Below are 22,316 nucleotides of genomic sequence, written 5' to 3'. Positions count from 1 at the left end.
CTGCACCCCAGGGGATCCCTTCAGCTGGGTTTAGGGGGGGACCCTGCACCGCATTGGGGTGCCCGACAGCAGGCTCACCCTGGCTCTCGCTGCCCTGGTACAGACATGGGGTCAGCAGGCACTTGCTGCAGGGAGAGAAGCCTGGGCTGGGTGCGGACCTGCTGGGGAGCTGCTTGCCGTGGGTGGGGGCAGCCAGTGGAGCTAAATTTGCCCAGATCCTGGCCCAATTTTATTGCCTCCCCCCTGCCCCGCGCCTTTCCTCTTGTTTTTGCCCCCTGGTGCTGATGGGTGGTGGTGAGAATTGGGCTGAACTGCTTTAATTGGGCTCTGTGGGCACAGACAGGGGTTTGCACACGTGCGTGCAAAGCAGGGCCAGGATGCGGGTTGGGAGAGCAAGGTGCAGTGGCGGGGTGTGGGGGGGCCCAGCAGCCCCCACACGGCAACACAGACCGGGCTGTGGGTGTCCAGACCTCCCATGGGGACCCACCACCCAGAGCCACCATCTCCAAGGCAGGAGGTGGCAGTCTGGGGAGACCCCACCTTGCTGCTGCTCGACACTCGGCGTGGCAGCACGGCTGGCAGAGCTGAAGAGGAACTGGGTTTTCCCCAACCTGCCCACTCTGCTCTCTCATCCAGCCCTAATTCTCCCCAAATAGCGTTAACCCGGCACTGAGAGTGGAGCAGGGCAGAAGCAGTGCCACCGAGCAGATCCCCGGCCACTCGTCCTCCTCTTGTCCCCCGGCTGCACTGAATTCAAGGACTTGGGGAAGGAAAGATGACAGAGGCCCCAAACCTCCCCCATGATTGCGGATTGATTAAGTATACTGATGAAGACAGCAAGGTTAATACGCATGCCAGTGAATTATAACACTGTCAGCCTGTTCGCCAGGAGATTTTTCACGTTTCCATCAGCTGGCATCCCGCACAGATTTTCAGGGTGACGTCTTACCCTCCCGACCTCCCTGCCAGGGAAAGTGAGAGGAAAAGCCTTGGTTTTACTGACTTTTTAACTAACTCCAAGGGAGAGACTTTTTATCCAGAGAAAGCTAATGCAAACTGTTAGAGATAAATAAATGGAAGAGCTGCCTATAGTCTGGTTGGCTCACAGGGAAGAAATTTGTCTCACTTTAGAAAAAGGACCTGGAGGTATGGGGGCCATTGAGTCATTCATTGTACTGTTATCTGCCAGGGAGGTTGTGACATCAGAGCAATTAAGACAAACTTTAGTCTATAAGTTCATGCCTGCAACCTCTATACTTCAAAAGAAGACAAACGATCCCTCCAAGGAAGGAAACAAAGTCTTTTCCAGGCTGCTTCCAGAGTAACATCTAGGATTTGCAGTGGTTCAGGAGGAATTTTTCAGCGAATTGGGTTTTTTTTAAGCTGCTGGTATATAATAAACTACCTGAGCTTTTTTTTTTTAGCAAAAGTTTATTTCTAATGCTAAGACAAGCAAACAAAAGCCCCAACCTCCTCCCCCACCCAAGGCGCACACACCAACCCTGCCTTTCATGGTCCTCCTCTCTTCTGTGTTTTTTTTTAATATGCATCTTAACATAAGGACTGGTTAAATCTGTGTCAGTCTGTTGTGGAAATGTACACAGAAACTGCAGGAGTAAGAAACACAGCAGAGACATTGCAATTGTTCTTCTTTCCTTTATGGTAAGAGCAAACCTGGGAGCCTTTGCTTGACCCAGCTGCACCCATCGTGCAGCAACTCTGATGTAAGAAAATAAGCAATCAAGGTAGAGCTGAGAAAGGCAAGACGCTTCCAAGCAAGCTGCGAACTGCTGTGACAGTAAGTAAAACCCTGCAGCCTGTTCTCTGGCCACGAGGGCAAGTGGCACCCCACGGCCTGGGCCCCTCTGTGCAGGCTCTCTTCCCGCCCCCCAGCTCATGGGACACTATGCAAGCCTGTGCCGTGGCCCCTGGCTTCCTTGTGCGGCATGGGCAGAACCTCACGCCGTGTTGCTGCTGTTCACAAACTCCCTGTGCTCGGGGCTGCTCTCCCTTTGCAGCCAGAGGCCAACAGCCCATGGCGACTGTGCGTGGCTCTGGGGCTGCCAGCTCTGGCTGGTGCTCACCCAGCGGCACCCCTACTCCCTGTTGCGGAGAGTGCCGTCTTCTTTCGCCTCACCTCTTTCCACATCAGCAAAACCTTTCTGCGCTTACGGATCAGCCTGCAGTGCCTGAGCATGGATGCTCTTTGCACACACCAGCTTGTTGCATTGTCTTTCTTGCTTGGCCCTCCCAGCAAACCCGAGCCACAGCAGCAGGCGACTGGCAGCAGAGGCACCACCGGTCATTTGATAGCGTGATGCTGATCTCTCCGCCATGCTTTTCCTCTGGAAGGGCAATCCCTCACCTCCTTGCAGGATGGGCAAGTCCAGCTACTTTTGTTTTTTTTCATTCTTTGCTTTTGTTTTACATTTAAAATCAGCATTTTGTGGATGTCTGCACTCAAAGACAGCCAACAACTCCTGCCGAAATCCTCTGAACACTCAGCGTGTCATTCATACAATAGCAAAAGACTAACAGTTAAAAAATACTCTGGAGCCAGGAAATATACAATACATTCGATAACAAAAAAATATAGATATAAAATACTTGCTTTAAGGCTGTGTACAATTTAACTGAAGATAATCTGAGGACATTAAATTGCTCAGCAACAAAAGAAATGTGGGAAGAAAATCCCTTAATGTGGTGTTGAGGGAAAGGCAGCAACAAATATCCTGAAAGATTTTGTTGATGCTTCTAGAAAATATTTTTAGTAAAATATGATCCAGAGAGACTGAGAGTCTGAAGCGTGGGGCTGGTGCTGCTAGTCCAGGATGAGCTGTTGTCTTGTGCATTGCTGTGAGCCAGTCCAGCTCACTGTGGTCCTTGGGTTGATCGCCGTTCCTCAAGCATCCTGCACACCCACATGGACACGACTTCTGCATTCCCATCGTTGTACTGCACGATGAATGGGTGGCCCTGGAAAGCGGGATAGGCAGACTTAGCCAAGATAAACACAACCCTTCCTGTGACACCCCCCAATTTTTTTTTTTTAAATTTTTTTTGGAAAAAATACATTAGAACATCCTGTGGTTACAGTCATAAAAATGCAATAAACCAGTGATTCAAACCAGTGAACTTCTTCTTGGATCCATGTTATCCACGTACATCGTTCATACAGAGAAGGGAGGGCTGGGGGAACCCAGCCTCTTTACTGAGGCCTTAGCCTAGCACTCCTTTAAAATACCATTTTTTTTTTTAAATGTTCGATTAGCTCATTGTGTTTTGAACCAGCTCCTTTCTAGCATGGCCTGCCAGGCTGTTCAACTTCTAAATGATGTTTTGGTAAAAAGATATCCTCACAAAAACACTAACCTACTGGTTTGCTTGTAAAGGTCTGCGATCTCTTAAAATTTCTCTCTTCAACAGCCCCCTTGTGCAGCTCATTCACATGTATTAATGTAACACGCTCCTTTGTCTAAAGGAAAGCGTAAGGGCAGTCTGCGCTCACAACATGGACTACTTTGTTTGTGGGGCAGAAACTGAACCGTGCCACTGGGCATATGAAAACACGCAGCTGTACAAATGCCACATTCGCTTACCTTCGCGCCCTTGACTTTTATCAGTGGAAACCTTATGCCTTACCCTGTGCACAGGCATCCCTTAAATAGATGGTCCTACAAATTACCTAGGAAAAAAACAATATCCCTCCAAGTGTTGAATTCCTTTTGTTACTTGGTCACTGAGCTCTGTGCCTGCAGATGCAGCAGGAGCAGGCGCCAGGCTCTGAAGCACTCACAGCGTCCGTAAGGAAAGGGATTTGTTCATGCACATACATGCTAGCACATGTCATTTGGAGTGATCAGTTGATACAGAAACGAAAATATCACCTAAGTATAACTGAAGCGGGTCTTCATGAGAAGCTATTGTGGGAATTAAGTACAATGGAAAGAGGGATAACTATAAAATATTCTCGGCCGTGAATTATATGGCTACTGCAGGTGCTGGAAGACTGTGTCTTAGACACCTTGGAAAATCAGAACAGCATCTCAGGATGAAACAAAAATATGGCCTGCAATTTCAGCAGCCAGCTTAGGCAGCTCATGTCTCAATCTGGCCACATTCCTAGAGATGGGAACATGCCATCTTCAGATGAATCTCAAATGAAGTATAAAAATCCACAGGAAACCGAGTACGGCAATTACATAAATGACTGAAAGAAAGCAATCGCCAGGAGAAATCATCACAGATGATGAAAACCTCTACTCCAAATCACTCAAAAGCAGCTCAGTTTTTGCAACACTAAACTTCATAGCTCTTGCAAACAACGCCTGAAAGGAATCAGAGTAGATCTGTCGGGGAGCCTTTGGGAAGGGTGACGTACGTGTGGGAATTACCAGCGCGTGCAGCCTGACGCCAGCCGCGGCGGTGAACAACAGCAATCGGCACACGGAGAGCGAGAGCGGGTCTGACGCGGGGCCCGGGAAGCCTGGTCGTTGGCTGGGTTAGGATGGCACTGAGTGGAGCAATGAAGCAGCACCGGGCTAAATAGAGCACAATAAATCCTCGCGGCATCAGCTCCAAGCAATAAAACACTCTGTGGGCCAGGGCCAGCAAACACAGGAGCCACGGGAATAAAATATGCCATTATCTTCAAGAATTATGGAGCAAGCGCGAGACACTGTTGCTTCAACTCTTTGGGATGGCTGGAAATCTCAGCTAGAACTTTGTAGGGAGAAGTCTGAGACGTGGAGAGCCCTTCTTCAGATCTTACTGGGACCAGCTCAGTTGCTTTCCCAGTTAACCTCATAGAGGAAAGACAGAAGGAATACTCTGGTGGAGTGACTTCGCTGAGCAAGAAGCCCACCACGAGGAGAACATGACACACCAACTACGCCATAAAGTTCTACAAATGTCTCAAGTGGTTTATTCCGCCACACTAGCTTCAGGTGCCCTGAAAGCTGCTGAACAGCCCTGCGCCTGAGTTTCTTTGCAGCACGGGCCCCTGCCTGCCACAACCCCAGGACTTAGCAGAACAGCAGCTTTCCCTCTCCGTGTGTGCATCCATGGGACACTGGCTGCACCTCCAGAGGCTTTTGGGAAAGGCAATGCAAGGAAGGGGCAATGCAAGAGTCGTCGCAACACAAGCCTGCATATGTGTAGCAGAGCCCAGCTCAAATCTTATCTCCCATCTCAGCAACTTCCTGGCACCCAACACATCAACTTGAAAAGGGTCCTGGTCCAGCAAGAAAGACACTGCCGCTCTGCTGCCTGGATTAGCAGAGGTGCCGATGAGCTCTGCCATATTGTGTTTTAAGCTCAAAGAAAACCAACACATAGCAATGTCCATGCCAGTAGGGTCCCCAAACAGGCAGCTACAGGTCCCTGTAGCCCACGAAATTAGCATATTACTTGGTCTTTATTTCCTCTCACATTGCAATCTCCGCTGTACTCCCTTGGTTGGGGAGCACTGCAGATGTGGCTCCTTCTCCATGTAGATGGAGGAACACCATAGCAAGAGGCAAGACAAAGCTAATAAACACATAAAGGTGAACTCATCAATAGTTGTTGGGAGCCAGTTCTCATTTGCATTCATCTCAAAGGACTAATTCCCACAATTAAACTAGTGGGAGTTGAGGTGGTACAGCCTGCGGACTTGGGACAAGAGGATATGGTTAAAAAAATGTGAGAGAAAGACCCTGAAAGTGGGGAAAAAAAGAGAAGTAAGTTTGCCTGTAAGCTAATAAAGAGCTGGGAGGTGGTAGGAGACAGCTGCACCAGTCAGGACATTTAGTGGCTTAATCTCTCAGCAATGAAACAGATTTTACTTTGGAACTACTTAAATGAAACTTTTCCCCATTCACTCATCAGAGTGTAAGAGACCGCATAGGTTCATGGCCAGACCTTGGCAGAGAGAAGATAATTTAATCTAAACAACTATATTCCAGTCACCTCCCAACAAACCTCACTGCTGATCATCAGTGAGTATATGAATAATTTCAACAGCTGCTGGCATAACTGTGTTAGCAAAACCCACGATGTAGAAAGGTCTGTTATGATCTGCTAGTGCAAGAACTACACCACAGGCAGAGCACGGTGCTGGTGACTGGGTGTGCAAGATGTACTAGGACTGGTCATACCCCACATGTGTTTCTTCTCCAGCGTTCATTCATTGCCCTGCAATGTCTATCACAGCAACAGTCGGTATTTCAGCCTCAACAGGGAGAAACTACACTCATGGGTTTCCTCTCCAGTATCAGCATGAACAGGTCAGGCTGGTGGCCTCCGCTCCTTCTTGGATTTCTTTATTTACCAGTTGCACACAATACACAGCCTTTGGGAACGCCTTACATTTGCAGTGCAGGCTTCAATCCAGCAGCTGCCCTGCTTTTTCCCCCATGGAAAGCGTCAGCCTGCTCAGTCTGTAACTCAAATTTGAAATAGGGGAAAAAAAAGCCACACCAAAAGCCTACAGAATCTAAAAGACACCGCAGTGACTAGGATGAAGCTACAACAGAAACGGCATGGTTGCAGTCTGAAGAAAGCTCGTGAGTTTTTCGATGTAAAACTCCTTTTGTGTGAAAGCCCACATACGTGTGGATGTGCACATCCCACAGAAAACAATCACTGAGATGCCGAAGCCTGCAGATGCAAGATCACCCGACTCCTGCAAATGGGAGGCTGCAGTGCAACTCTTGTGTGATTACAGGTTTCCAAAGCAAAGTCAGTTCAGAGAACTTGCTTTCCCCTTCTCAGATTTGTTAGTGCTTCCCACCAGGCTCAAGCTGCAAGCCCTTCATTTTATCTCCAGGCCTTTGAAATTGTGGGCAGCTGCTACCTGCCATTGTAATCGACCTTTCTGAGTTTGCTCTTTGTAACTGGTACAGAAATAGATGTTTTCCCCCAATATTCAATTTTTTGAAGCAAATTGCTTCCTTTCAGTCATTCTTAGCTGTAGACAGTAACTTTAAATTTGTCAGAGCGCTCTGAATTTCCCATCCAGGCAGATGTGTGTGTGCTCACACTCAGCTGTTGCTTGGAAAATGGTCCACCAAGGAAGAACAATGTATCCAGAGGTACCAGAGTCCATTGGAGAGCTTTGAGGATGGCAGCAGACAGTTCAATGCTACCAACAGAAGATGGATGATCTTAAAGTGATGCATTTAAGTACACAGATGCTTGCGGCACTGAGCATATGGACAATGTCTTTTTTCTTCCAACACCTGGCTACTAAAAATCTTTAGCTTTGGTCTTGAATGTCTAACATCAGGAACAACACTAAAGAAAGACAGCACCCTTCTTTTTTTACCTCCTATTCCAGACATCCCACATATGTTTGGGTTTCATCATTTTACTAAAGAAATTCAATCTGAAATATTCCTGGTTTTACTTGGTTCCTACCTATGAAAACAACTCAGAAGAGGGCACAGTGGGGAACCCAGTGACAGGAGTCCTGGCATTTATTCCCAAGCTGCCACATCCTTTCCAGCATGACCTTCACAAAGCTGCTTAATCTCCCTCAGCCTCATAGTTAAAAAGGGAATAAATGAGTCTGCTGTCTCATGAGAGTGCTGTGAGAATCAGTGCAAGCGTGGTTTGTCCAGCACTTCAGTATTTTGGGGTGCAAAAGGTGCAAGAGTAAGGTAAATGCTTATTATAAGCCAGTATCCTAGAAGTAGCTGTTTCACCTCTTAAACAAAACAACGGTCAAGGACAGTAGTGAGAACTAGGGAAAAACAATCAAGAGCCCACAGACAAGGAAGAGCAGATGCATTGGGGCAATTAAAAAACAGCTATTAAAGCCAGTCCGCTTCTACCATGAATCTCCTTTACGATGGAGAGACTCCCCGCAGAGGAACACATCTCACACCCAGTATATCCTTGCATTTAAGCTACTCACAACATGCAAAGCGAAATTGCAGGCTATGCAAGGTTGAAAACATCAGCTAGCCATACTGCTCACCCTATTTGCTTTGTTTTGTGAGGTTATTTCACTGAAGCCTGGGATTTTACACACTCACTTTTCTCCCTAGGAATAAGTTTAAATTGAAACTACTCTTTAGATTTCCCCTGTTTTTAGATTATACTGCTCTAGTGAGGATTTTTCTCAGACTGAAGGGATGTTTTTACTAGAAGCTGTTTTTCAGAATCTGGTGCTTGTTTTTTGTTTTGTTTTGTTTTTGTTTTTTTTGTTTTGTTTTGTTTTTAAATAAGGAATGGGAGAACAGAGATTTCCACCAAAACTAAGACTAGTGTCAGTGGGACCTGTCTTTACAAATCTGGGTGGACAGCCCATGGCATGTTCAGGTCAGGCACCAAGAGCAAGGAGGTCACAAGTGGCCCAAGGATGTGCAATGTCCATGGACGGCCTGTGCTGAAGTCTACGCCAAAACCACTTTGCTGCTTCTAATACCTGACCTTGCTAGACCCCATCTTGCTCAGCAGCATCTTGCCTGCTGCAGTCATGCCTGCAACTGCAATAAAAAAAAATACATCAAAGAGCAATACAGAATTGTGGACAATGCACAAGTCCATCAAACTTGGCTTTGGTCTGCTTACAGCAACATTTGAAGTGAAAATGCAGTACAAACTATGTAAGAGGGACTTGCGCCTGGCTTAGCATCCAGATACGTCTCAGGAAAAACATTTAAGATTTTCTCCAAAGTCTCCAGCCACTGTCTCTTCTGCTCTTAGCGACTTCTTCATAAAGTCATCCTGACGGGTTGTCTGCATTTTGCCACTATTCAGCATCTAGTCCCCCATTTCCCCCTTTTCAGGCATCCAGAGTACTGCAACCATTAAGGCCCGCAGTCCAAAACACGCACACCTCAGAAACCAGAGCCTTAAACTGGAGATATCTTTGGAAGGGAGAGTGGAGAGAAGGGGCAGGGAGATTAGACAGGGAGGGAAGGAAGGAAGAAGGGAAAAAAAACCAGGTAAAAATCAAAACTGCTAAAGGACAAATGCAGCTGCACCATTCCAGGTCTAGTGCATGCTCAGGCTGCAGGATGGGGCTGGGATAAATTGTCACCTCAAGAAAGAAAAAAAATGAAAGTCACAACAGCTTGGACACTATTAATAATTTCTGGCCACTGAGTGTCTCAGCCACAAATAAAAGTCCCAGCCCTGACTTCAACAGTGAGCAATATCTTCTAAAACAAATACAAGCAACCTGCTGTATTTAAATATTCCCATACAGATTTATTTTGCTTTGCAAAGTAACACTGAAAAAAGTTAAACGTGTGGAAGCTTGAAATGTGTTTTCTGTTGTAGCAGCCGGTTTCTCACTGCCCCGGTGAGATTAGACTCTCTGCTTGGTGTGGTGTGCATGCTTTTTTTGCAGCATCCATCCACCTGTTTTTTTGATGTGGGGAAGTTAGCTGGCTTCCAGCACAGATCAGCCCTGCATTCACATCCCCCTGGGCAGCAGCAGTCGGGGTGCTGAGCTGTACCCAGCTCTCCTGCTCCAGCAGCACGCTAACATCAGCAGAGAGCACAGCTCTTCTATACTGGCACTTACGTCCACTGTGAATTGGCAAGTAAGAGACTGATATTAAACCTTCCTTAGTAAAATCACTGTAATGGAGACTGTTCATGCCCTACCAGTGATGGTTCAGCCAACATTTGAGTCTCAGTAATGTGCAGGAGCTCACTGCAACACTGACAGGCGTAATCACGGAGGGAAGCACGACAGCACGGAAAGAGATGCTCATGAGAGAAGCCTGAAGGTATCGCGGGACGTCCCCATGACAGACCTGATACCATCCCCACGCGTTTCATATTTGCTCAGACTTCTATGCATGTTCATTACAAAGCAGTAACCACCTCCTTGCCAATTCTTAAATACCCATCCTTAAAAATACCTGGCAATCAGTACGTCCAGCAGACCCAAGCAGCAGAAAATAGGTTGAAAAGCCACCACCAAACTGCTTCCCCAGACTGGCCAGGTACTGGCCTGCCTTACCCTGGCCAGGGGTTTGGCTCAGTAGGATGCACAGCTGCACAGCGATTTCTGCAGCCAAGGGGAAGCAGCCGCTGGCGAGCGCACAGCAGCTTGGAGCCGAAAAGGTCAGGCAGGACAGGTCCAGGGATAGCCCCAGAGTGAGTGTCAGCCAGCCTAATTTTGTGTGTCAACTCTGAAAATTAGATAAACAATGACAAACCAGGCTTTTTAAATGAACTTGTCGCATCTCGTTCACTTGATAAAGGGTACATTTCTCAAGTTGCAGTGTCCCACCAGACAGGTTAACTCTTTCAAAGGGGAGCGCCTCACAGAGGGTGATGTAAACGATTTAAATATCTGACATGAAATTAAAAGGGCAGTGCCCCCCTGAACACACAACCCTGGTAATTCGAACTCATTGCTCACAAACCATCAATCATTTAGCCCAGTCAATTAAATTGCCATTATTCAAGGGTAAAAGTTCTGTAATTTTACCTACCCTTAAAATTCAGCAATTTGCTTTCATGGCCTTCTCCTCCAGCCCGAGGAATCTTCGTTTCTGATATTAACCCACCCAGAGCTTATTGCAACAGACTTTACACCACATCCTCAGCAGGACTGCAGACACACGGGCCTTTTCCAGCACCAGGTGCCCACATGCAGCTCTGCTCCGGATCTGCTTGCTGGTATCGCTGGTAGGAGTGAGGGTGAACTGTCCAGGGAAGACGAAGTTCCCCTGGGACACAGCCCTAATACAAGACCTGTGCATCACCCACAGCCCCGCATCTGGGCTACCGGAATCCTTTCAGCAATTTAGTCTAATGCATACGTAACAGCTTACACCACCTCTCATACACAAGTCCAGGGAAGATCAAAGCTTCACAAGAGTCTCACCCATAAATAGGTTCCTCTGCCACTGACTATAAAATCCTTCTGTCTGGAGAGCACCAAGGAGGTTTAGACCAGCACTGAGGCTCCTAAACGCTGCCAAAGGAGAGGCAGACAATAAATAATATCCCTTAAGCAATGCTTCTGTGATTTCAGAGGACTCTCCAGGCATAAAACAAGTGAGTGTTTACTGTGAGACTGGTTTAAAAGGTCCATGAAAAAGGTGGCTACGAACCTTAGCCAGGATGGCGACAAAGTACATTGCCAACATGAAATACCGGTCAGTCACAAATTTCCTTCTGAATCTGCAAAAATGACAAGGTGGTGCTTCCTGAGGCAGAGAACATGAGGGGGACGGGGAGGACACAGACAGGAACCTTAATTCCAAATGGTGCTCAGTGATACTGCTCTTTTTTGACAGCGCATCCAGATCTAACCCACAACATCGTCATCTTGTATTTTTTTCACTGGGGCAGTGAGAGGTTAATTGGGGAGGGCAGCATGACCTACTCTGAGCTCTCCTGGATTATACGCCAGGGTCAGTACTTGCTCACTGCATTGCCATGGTAGGAATTGCCCAGGGGCACCTGAGCCAGCACAGAGAGCTGCACCACTGCAGGAGGACATGAAGGTTAGGGGAGGAACCTGGGAACACCATCCCTCATCCCCTTGATCTACGAGGTGGCTGTGGCTTGAGCAACAGATTGCACAGGGAGATGAGCAGGGCCATGGCTTTCCTGCCCATGCCACAGCCGGGCTGGAAGGACTGTGCTTACTGCCAGGATCACAGCCAGGTGCCCCCATGGCACCACCTCGGTATCTCCTACTGCTTTGGCAACAGCAAAAGCAGCACTGAGTTCCCAGGGTGCTGCTCTCCCTCCTTCTTTTCTCCTCCGTGGCAAGAAGAGCCAAGCCCTGACTTTCAATCCTACACGGCCAAGGCCAGCGCCAGCTGTGCCATCGAGGCACCCTGTGCTGTACTGCTCATGCGGTCTGAGGGAGCACTACTGCCGCTCCAATGCCACGGGCAGGAGAACCAGCACAGCCAGCACTGGCTATAGCCACTGCCGCAAACACTTGGGGGCTGCCTGTCAACATGCTGAAAGCCCGTCTTCCCTGCAGCCAGGAACGAGCTGCAAAGACAGACGTTAACGTAAACCATATGAATACAGAGGAGGAAGTAGGGACACCATTTGAGGGACCAAGGTCTTATGTTAACGATGACATGACACCCAAACGTAACCACAAGACCTAGCAAATTAGAAATGACAATAAAGGCCCTCATGCTTACGCAAGGTACATTAGGAAATAAGCAGCATTGCTGTTGGTTGCAACAGTGCCATCCTTTTAATGCTCTCTTTTACAGGAATCCTCCCAGACTGTGCAGTTAAAGGACTGTGCTCCATTTATTACAAAGAAGCACAGACAAATTATGCATTTCATTTAAAAATTTGAATTCAGCATAACAGAAACCATAATAAAAAGATCCCAACTGTTGCAGACACAGACTATCAAGACAATGGCAGTGCCCTTAGACAGCATTTCAAATACAGTTTATTAGTGTGTGATATGAAAAGGGTATTTTTATTGCATGATATAATGCAATGGGACCTTGGGCGCTCTGCAGAAGGACCTTGCACTCAGAAGTGTAATGAACCCATAGTCCAAAAAACATTATACTGTACATTAACCTATCATTAATGGCACATTAGGGCTAGGGGCATTGCACGCTTGCTGGTCAGGGCTCCATCAGGACAGTATGGAGGAAACCACAGTCTTCACAGGCTTAAAACAAATAGAGAAAATAAATATTACTGATGGCTACAGGCTGCTTTAAGGGAAGCTCACTCTCCGCTTAACATGCAATTTTGATGCCATTTTTTAAAGGGGGGAGGGAGAAGACAATGGAGCAGTTTATTAGGCAGTATTAGAAATGGCACATCACTGCTTTGCAGCACTGAATGTCTCTGTGGTGCATTGGATACATCAACACAGAGCTTTTCCTGCACAAAACATGGCACCTCTGAGCACTGGGGCACCTTTTAAGAATAAAATGAAAACTGGAAACCTGCTCCCCTTCCCTGCCATCCCCCAATCCCCGAGGACACTGGTAAGGCTTCCCTGGCAGTAGGAGTTGAGGCCTAGGAAGAGCATCCTCTGACCCAGCTCTGCACAGCCCCATCGCTGCCTGCAAGACACCTGGGACCTGTCTGTTTGCATCTGCACCCACTTCCACCCAACATCACCACGTTTGAGAGCCATTCGGCAGAACTCCAGCCTGTGTCTGCAGTAACTCAGCATAAAACGTGATCAAATCATGACACTTCTCGTGCTCCTGAATCAGCTGGGATGTCCCATGCCTTCCTCCACTGCAGGTGTCCTCTTTGTTTAACGGCAAGCTTGATCAGATGGCCACAGCACAAACGTTAAATCAGAAAGTCTGGCTGGCAGCTCATCCCTAGCTGGTTGAAGGAGCGCAAGCCCTGCAATTCTGCAAAATAAGAACTTGGCTGTAAAACAGCACACCACAGTTATCACCCCAGCTAGTTCTCCCATCGCTACCAATGTGTCTATGCTATTTACAGCTCTTGTCATTAACTGAGGGCACATACTCGAGGGAAAATTCTTGCCCATTCACATGTTTAATGGGAACATAAGTTGGACCTCCAAAAGGACAAATCCAAATCTCAGCACTGGAGCTGTACTATCTTCCCAGGATGCCTGGAAACACGAAGTGCTGAGTAACCCAAACTACCCCGGACTGACCCGGTGTCCCCCTCTAGTGACCTCAGCACATCTAAGATTTCAACACTCTACCACTGCCTCCAGTAGTGGCGGATTTTACATCTAGAGCTCCTGCCTCCAAGGACAAGACAAACTAAATGCTGTTCTAATTATCTGTGCTAGCTATCCACAAGGCCGATTTCTGCTCCCACAGCCAGGAATAGCAGTGAGGAATCCTCAGGCCAATACTCTATTGCTGACTCCCAAAACATTGTTAATTCACAGGCACAGAAGGTGTCAGAGTCCTCCTCAGGGGCTGCTCCATGCAGCAGGCTTCCCTCCATTGCTTGCTTCTAAGGCTTGAGTGGGGTAAAAAAATCTGAAGGCTTCAGACACTCGCATTGATCCATGGAGACACAGAATATGTACATGGGCAAAAAGAGCTTGTGGGACACTATTTAAGTGTGATCTAGCTCTTGCATCTCTTGTTTCACTTTTGCAATTTTAGGATGTGTTTTGACCATGGGAGGTAACCCTTTAAAAAAAACAAAGGTGAGTGCCTGAAGTGCTTGAAACAGCAGGGGCTGGGAGGCTTAGCTTAGTATGCATGTCTAGAAAGTATGACCCCCGTGTCCCAAAGCGCCAGCAAGGTCAACCCTTGCTTTGAGAGACACTCTCCTCCAGAAATGAAGCCTCCTTGTCTCTTCCATGCAGCACCTGCAGCGATGGGACTGCATATATCAAATCACATCAAGTTTAGCCACAAAGTACCAGCTTTTCCTATGTACTTTCATGGCTGCGTTTGATCTGGGACCAAGTGTTTACTGGCCCAGTTCTCTCTCCCAGTTCCTATCCCCAGAATAGCGACTATTCAGGGCAAGGACTGCCTCTCGCTGTGCTTGGTAAGGAATTCAGCATCCCTAAGAGCCTGTTCTCGTCTGGCTGCTAGAGTGAAATCTCCCATAGCAGGGGCCAAAGACACAGTGCTTCAAAAGGTCTGCAGGAGCCTGCAAAGCTTGGGTGGCAGAGGCAGGCTGAGGGCACAGGGACTCCAAGAGTCAGAAGACAAAGGCACCCAGAAGGTAGTGTTTTCACAGAACTTCCCACCCCCATGAGGACATCACCTGTAGCTTCTGCCAGCTCAGAGAGCAGAAAGGACCAATTTGCCTAGAGAACGGTGGGGGTAGCAAGGAGGGCCAGAAAGCTGCATCGATCGGTGGTGTTTTCTGGGCAGAGATGAAGCAAGGACAAGAACACATCCATAAGTAAAATCAAGTATCATTAGTCTCCTTGAAGTTTCTGCTCTCTTTCCTCATTCCTTATTCTGTGCAGCTAACAGCACAGCCCCAGCCTGCTAAACAGTTCCATGCAGAGTGTTGGGAAGTGGTGAGTTTTGTTTGTTGCGTGGCCTCCCTAACATACACTGTAATTAAAATGTTGATTACTAAACAGTTTAAATATATGACAGACAATGCAGTTAAAGCCTACAGTTAGGTCAATATGTGATTTAGATTTGCCATTTAAAAACTCTCATTTAAATTTTGCATACATTAATCACTACCATACTTCAATGTTCTGATATCCACCTGACTACACTATTAAAATAAAACTTGCTGCCCCAGGGAAATCCTACTTATTCTTAATTGTTTCGAGGCTTTGATGGGCTTTTAATCTAAGATTAATTTATGCAATTTTAAATAACTCTTCTTATGATTAATAAGCTTGAAAATTAAAAGGAGTCTAAAGCAATTATAATGAGCATTTGGTCATAACCTCATTAGGAGAAGGAGTGAAGGATACAGCTCTGGAATTCTTACAAGACTACAATTTAAGGTTACTTTCAGAGGAGTCAAACATAGTTCTTGAAATTGCAAAGGCAGATTAGCCTAGGTCAGTGTTAGAACTATGGCTATCTAGATTAGCACACTAATGATTTTATCCCTCTGATGATATTTAAGACAGTGAAAAGATGATACAAAATGTATCAAAGAAAGATAAATGGATAACACTACTAAGCGGTGCAGTCTTGAAGCTATATTTCTTGTTTATCCTTTTTTTTGGGGGGGGATTCCTTTTTTTTTCCCCTCGTATTATTTATCTGTTTGTAGATTAACTTTTACCAATGCACTTTTACTTGTTATGTGATAAAGTTAATCCCAAGTGATTTTCAGCTGGTTTAGTTTTTTTGTTGCACCAAAATTCTGCTGAAATTTACAGAATTTGTCTTTAAATATTGGCAGTCCCCAAGTGTAATGGATGGACCAAGAGGAAGAACAGTTTAACTTAAACCTGAAAACCTTAACCTGAAGAGGAACTGTCCACACATCACACCTGAATTTCCATTTTTAAACAGCAATACAGATCCTTCCATTATGATTAAAATCCTTTTTTCAACCTTCTTCTGAAGCTCTGAACATTGGCCATAGCCAAACAATGTGCTAGTGGCCCTAAAAACAGTCCTCAGAGACCTCTTGTGCACTTGACTGATGTGTCCAGGCTGGTAACTCATCACCGGACTCAGGGTCAAGAGGGAATTTTTTTTCAGGTCAGATTAGCAGGAACTAGTGCAGCTCCTCTGACTTCTATAGCGTGGACTTGACTTCAAACAACTCAATCCCCTCCTATTGCAGGACCCCAGGGTGTGCACGGGTACACACACGGGTGGGCCTGATTTTTGCTGTTCTCTTTCAGTGGCATATACTAGTCTTAAATTTACTACAGAGTTTTGGTTTTGGCTGTGACACAGAGGAGACTATTTGCCCATCTGCAGATCATTCTTTCCACAGCAGTTTTGCTTTTGATATTTGCTGTTAAACCAATAACTGTGCTTGGCATGCCTCTTGGTGCTTAGCTAACAAAACAAGCTAACTCCCAGCAAAGGTATTTTTTTTGTGATGACTCTTAAAAAAAACTAAGGCAACCGAAATATAATTGGAGTGTGCTTTTGCAAGTGCCGCTGAGGTTAAGAAGAGCTGTAGAAGAGGAATAGAGAGAGTGGCCCAAGGCTGATAGAGTATGTCAACATTAGCAAGCTGTCGACAACAGAAGCAGATCCGCAGAGTGTAACGGTTGGTGCAGTGTTTCAGGGATGGAAGAGGTTTTACTTTTGACCAGCTCTGGTCTGGTCTGCGGACACAGCGCCCATTAGTAGCTGGAGCTCATTAGGTGTGTGCCTGGAGCACATCTTCTGGTTTGGTTTCATTTGATATTGATTCAATTCATGAGCTTCAAGACCTCTCTGTGATGAGAATGAAAGAGTGGTAGCTCTGAAAGAGCTGCAGATTCACACCAAAAAGGCACACCTGACCTGAACTCTAATGTTAATGTAGATGTACCTGCAGAAGTGTCTTCAGTTCATGTATCACTGCAAGCACAGGAACAGTCTTGCTGACACCAAACAGAGCTAGTCGGATATTGAAAGTTGATATAATATTTCCTTCAAACAGGGACTAAGCGTTCCCCTGGACTGGGAAAGAAGGGTAATTAATAAAAACGACTGTTGTCTCCAAGTTTTGAGAAACTGCTTTCTACTGACAGGGAAAATGGAAAGAAAATCACTAAGCTGGAGTAAACAGAAACAATCTCCTAAATGTTTTTCACCCAAACCTTGGAGTAAAAAATGCTGTGTGCATACACATGTCTGCACACATATACACTCTAATAACAGCAACTAACAAACCGAAAAAACCCTAGAAAATGATCTGGCTGGAAGCAAAAAGGGAGAATGAAACAGCCCGCACTTCGCTAGCATTTCCATGATGAAGTTTCTGCAAATGAACAAGTTGTTTTTAAAAGTACCCCGTACGATCATATTGCATTACATGCCTACACACCGTCTGCATCTAGTGCAAAGTAACATCCTCATGTTTGCCAGATTTAGTAAAGAGACTAAATAAAGCAAGTTGTAAATGATCAAACATGAACATACTGTCAAATCACCCCGTCTCAGGAGCCAAAAAAGCACAGGTATGAAACAATGTCCGAATAAACATGCGGAGCCCTGCTGAAAACACAGAGAAGAAAGCAAAATATATCACCGCTAGTTGGCTTGGGGGGGGAAAAAAAAAATTCCTTTGAATCTCTCACAAGGTCACTGAACAAACGACCGAGGCCACGAAAACCATTTCCATTCTCAGACTTGTATTTTAATGCCACCGTTCCCTACCGGGAGCCTTTCCCCAGTGGAAACCCCGGCTCTCTCCAGCCGTGCAGGCAGACGCCGGTGGAGCCGTCCCGATTTACACCAGCCGAGCGTTTACCCCAGCATCTCCCATTAAATCCAAACAGGCAGATGCACATTTATGGGACAATGAACTTTTCCACGGCTGCGGCTCGTCGTGCTTTGCTATTACGGCCTTAATAAACCTGCGCATTCCCGTGCTGCGGCAGCTGCCTTGGGTGGGAGCACGAGCAGCCGGCTCTGGAGGAGAGGCCGCAGCTTAAAAAAAAAAAAAAAAAACCAAAAAAACCCCAGGTTTAATTTAAAAATTAGAAACTGGAGCAGGCTGTGAGCACAGAGGTTGATTGAAACAAAATTTAAATTCCTGTCAAGCCCATTTAAACACAGGGGCCCTTCATAGACAATTAGCTGCTCCCTGTGAATGCTGAATAAACTCGGGCCTGGTCACTGTTAGAAGAGAGCAGGCCTACTGTGAGGAGCTGGAAAAAAATTAACTAAAATCAGGCTGTATGAAATATTTAGCCTCCCAGTTTATCACAGGGGTTTGGAAGTGTAAACAAGACAAAAATCGATTCCTCGGTGCCCTCCAATCAATCCCCCAAAATGGTTAGGGCATCTGTTTCTGCTAAATTTTGTTTACTCTGGCAGATTTGCCTTAATTGCAGTTGTTTATCTCCCATTGTCCCCGGGGCCCTAATCTCCCGATTACTAATACTTAACACTCATTTCACATCTAAAGCTACTTCTAATCCTCAACAGGTTTCTGGGGCTCTTAAAATTATTGAAACGAGGGAGACGGGAGATGCAACCTCTTTGTGAAAGGCACATTTTCTTATCTACTACCAGCTGGGTCCAATCATCACCAGGGATGGCTGCAACAAAGGTGCTAAAAGGCTCTTTCACAGGCACTGCTGCTCCGCTGGGATTCAGCGGATAAAAAAGAGCTTTGATGGAAAAAAAAAAACCCCAACCCCCCCCCCCCCAACAAGAGGGCTATAACAGTCCAGCCAAATAAAGTTACTGTCATAATCAAATGCTGTCAATCACAATGAAAATCCAATTAAAAATCTTTCAGTGCAGCCCTCTTAAGTAGAAAAATGTCCCCCTATTTATATGCATTTTTGTCAACCGCACAAATTAGAAAGTAGTATTAATTGATTTTTTACTACTTTAGGCCCTGATCCTCCAGCTGAATTTCTGCGGATGCAAGAATCAACCGGCACAAATCTGATTAAGGGATTTGAGGCATAATGCACACAGGTCACTAAGAAGCCATATCTCTATCTCCTGCTTTATACTCTGCTTATTCATAGGCAATTATTACACTTATTTAATACTGCAGGAGCATCTTGAGGTGCTAATCGCAGTACAGACCCACAAGTAGCTGGTACTACACAAATGCCAGCAATTTTAATCAACGCAGTGTGTTTGAATAAATTTAAAATTCCTGTTTCATTACACAAATAAATATCGTACATAGATTTCAACAGTTGCCTGTTAGAGCAAATTCCTTCATAAATTTGGAATGAACAGGAAGGAAAATATTCTGGGAATTAAAGATATGGCTCTTACTTTGGAACATGTAACAGTTTTTTTTTTTTTTTTTAATAAATATGTAGGGAAGACAGCTGACATAAAAATATGAACATGACAAATGCACAACTTCTCTATGTATCATAACTGAAAGATTTGCAATTCTGCTATCAAAATGAGCGAGATGTAAATATTTGTCTCTGTGCCTGGAGAACTACAGAACCCCCAGAAGTGCCAAATGAAACATTTGCTCAAATTAAACTGCAAAGCCCAGGAGACTCAAGTAACCAAAAATATTAACTGTATCACTCTAAGCCGTTGCCAATTTGTTTTTGTCCAATTTCTTTAGATTTTCAATACTTCTTCGAGCCAACTCAAGTTACTTCTTTCAACATTTCACTGGAAAGTGCTAGTGTATTGCAGAGCTTTAGGGCACGTTAGAAAGTCTGATCTTCACATTTTCTGTAAAAAGTCCGTGGTCGCATGAACAACGGGACTGCAGAAGACAGTGAATGAATGTAACAGCTTAAAACTCTCATGCTCACAAGTTAACCTTGTCACAATCTTAGTCTTCTGTAATTGCTGGATTTAGTGACACTGATAGAATGTATTTCTCCATTTTGATAGCTGATTTCTCAAGTGACAAAGAAGAACAAATCATACCCCTAAGGACAGAAACGGCTTTTTTTTTTTTTTTTTTAAAGACAGAGGGAAAGAGAGAGAGGGAAAGATCCATAACCCACCTTTCCCCATTTCAGCTGAGTGGGCAATAGGTTGAGCAATGCAGCCACCTGAAAGAATATATATATTTTTTTCCAACTCTTGACCTACCCTGAGCAAGGAAGATAATGACAGACAGTAAGTAACAAGAGCATCCTGAACCCCAGTGTGAAATCCTAGCGTCAATGAAGTCAATATAAATTCTGACATCGCCTCCAGTGTATCCAGGATTTGATCCAGAACTCCTTGTCCACTGTATGTCTGAACTGATAGATTGAAGATATACACTTAAATATTTATCATATATATTTAACGGTTGGACTCAATGATCTTAAAGGTCTTTTCCAACCTAAACGATTCTATGATTCTATATTTACAACAGCTAAAATACTTGGCTCTGTACTTTTTTCCTTGGGAAATGAGGAGAGCGCTCTTTCCTTCACATCTGGCATGTGTTTTGGTGTCTGTCAGAATTTCTCCTTGTCATGGGGTGAACGACTGGGATCATTGTGACAGAGGAGAGTCTAAATGTTTGCAAACAAAGCTATCCATCACTCAAGCACGGACAATTTTATGCTGGACAAATCATCACTGATAGGAGATCCTGTACTGGCTCAGGAAAAAAACCCTAACGCTTTTAAGTAGCCAAAGAGTAAAAATTCTTGGCTCACTGCGATCCAGCAATGACACATAAACATCTAGATAGGTGCAGACAGAAAACATTTATCTGTAAAGCTGTCTTCACAAGATTTACAGGATGTGTTTGTGAAAAGCAAAGTGCAGACGGCTCTCTGGTCTTTCCCAAAAGTTAACAGCATCAAAAAACCCAACCTGTACAGCCATCTCTGATACTCAGTCAGTGATGCCACTGCTATAATGCAAAAGCCAAATTAGCTGCTGGGGGAAATCTCTTTTATTGACAAACATAAGTGGCAGTATTTCATTGGCTTTATTCTGAAGGTTTATATGAGAATCCAGGTAGGATTATGCTGATCCTCCATTTGTTTGTTTAAACCATAAAAGTGTTTCCTAAGAGCTACAAACAATGGTTTAACACAATGAGCTGCAAACAAGTTTAGCTCTACCTGGTAAGAAGTGCTACTGTCCAGACCTTCTAGAATATAGCTACTTAAAATATAATTTTTATATATATATATATAAATAAATATAATAAATATATATAAAATAAAATTTAAAGGCTTTGCATTTTTAATTTCCTATGCTTGTTGGAGATGGGGGAACAGCCATCCAGAATCCATTTTTGAGAGTCTGTAATATCTTGACACATATCTTAACACATTTAAATATACAAACAAACAGTCTATCTGAAAAAATGCCCATTGTAACTAATGAGATCAGGGTGCCTGGTCTAAATGCTATTCCTGAAATGGAGAGAAGGATTGCTGAATGCATAGAAATGGGAAATTTCAAAACTGCACTAGGCATTAAAATAAAAAAAACCAAAGAACAACACGTTTTCCAGCAGGTCAGTGGTTTTGACACGGATGATGTACAATTTATCATCCAATCTTCTAAATTAATAAAACACCAACATAAAAAGCATCAGTTATTTAAACTTAAAAAAGGAGAAAAGCCAGTAGTTTTATTTAAAATTGGGAGACTTGAACAAAAATTGTTAGATCTGTGCAAAAGTAATCAAGTGCAGAAGGTGACTGTATCCTTGGCCAAAAGCATTGCCTCTCCCTGCCCAATACTTTCCTTGAGAAATCCAAGCAGCATCCTAAAAACTGTACTTTTATGCATCCTTGGGAAAGCATAAAGGAATAACTGCTATGTGCTTGACATTTGGTATTTCAAATACAATTTCTTTAAGTAAATCGCTTTCGTTTAAATAGCCTTACGTAGCATGGTAGAGTTCAATGCTGTATTAACAAAAAACTCGACAAGAGACTTCAACAATTCTGCTGGTTTTCTGAAAAGCACATACAATCTGCAAAATAAAAAGGCCAAGCTTCCAGCTAAAGAAGAGATTTTAAACAATTACCAAAGCAGGATAGTGATATCATAAAGGCAATTTCTGCGCTAGCTTGTTTTCTGAAACTCTCTTTGCCTCTGAACAGCTAGAACAGATAATAACTATTAGTAAATCAAACTCCTGCAATATCCAGCTGTGTCTCACACATTTACATACAGATAGAATGGGTATATGTTTTTAATATGTATGCGATACGTACTTTTACCACAGCTGAAGTGCATGCTACAAAGGAGGAGGAGAATGGGAATGGAATCAGCATGAGATAATAAAGTGGCCTAGATAAAGTATTAGCCAGCGATTGATCTCAAACAGGGGATGTTGCTTCTCTCTGACCT

At 44.7% G+C, this 22,316-nt stretch overlaps 1 protein-coding gene across 4 annotated transcripts in view; it reads right to left on the bottom strand.

The window, feature by feature from the left end:
- Nucleotides 1–1,688: 1,688 nt before the first annotated feature.
- MAP2K5 (mitogen-activated protein kinase kinase 5) overlaps nt 1,689–22,316 on the bottom strand; it is a 141,047-nt gene continuing 120,419 nt past the window's right edge. For all 4 annotated transcript variants that reach the window (XM_010572110.1, XM_010572111.1, XM_010572112.1 and 1 more), the window contains one exon: nt 1,689–2,976. In XM_010572110.1, coding sequence (XP_010570412.1) covers nt 2,872–2,976 — 105 coding nt within the window. In that variant the 3' untranslated portion in view covers nt 1,689–2,871. The remainder of the gene's footprint in view (nt 2,977–22,316) is intronic.

This window comes from Haliaeetus leucocephalus, unplaced genomic scaffold (genome assembly GCF_000737465.1).
Source record: "Haliaeetus leucocephalus isolate CR32 unplaced genomic scaffold, Haliaeetus_leucocephalus-4.0 Scaffold339, whole genome shotgun sequence".
Classification (NCBI taxonomy): Eukaryota; Metazoa; Chordata; class Aves; order Accipitriformes; family Accipitridae; genus Haliaeetus; species Haliaeetus leucocephalus.
Note: the sequence above shows the minus strand (reverse complement) of the source record. Positions and strands in the feature narration are given on the sequence as shown.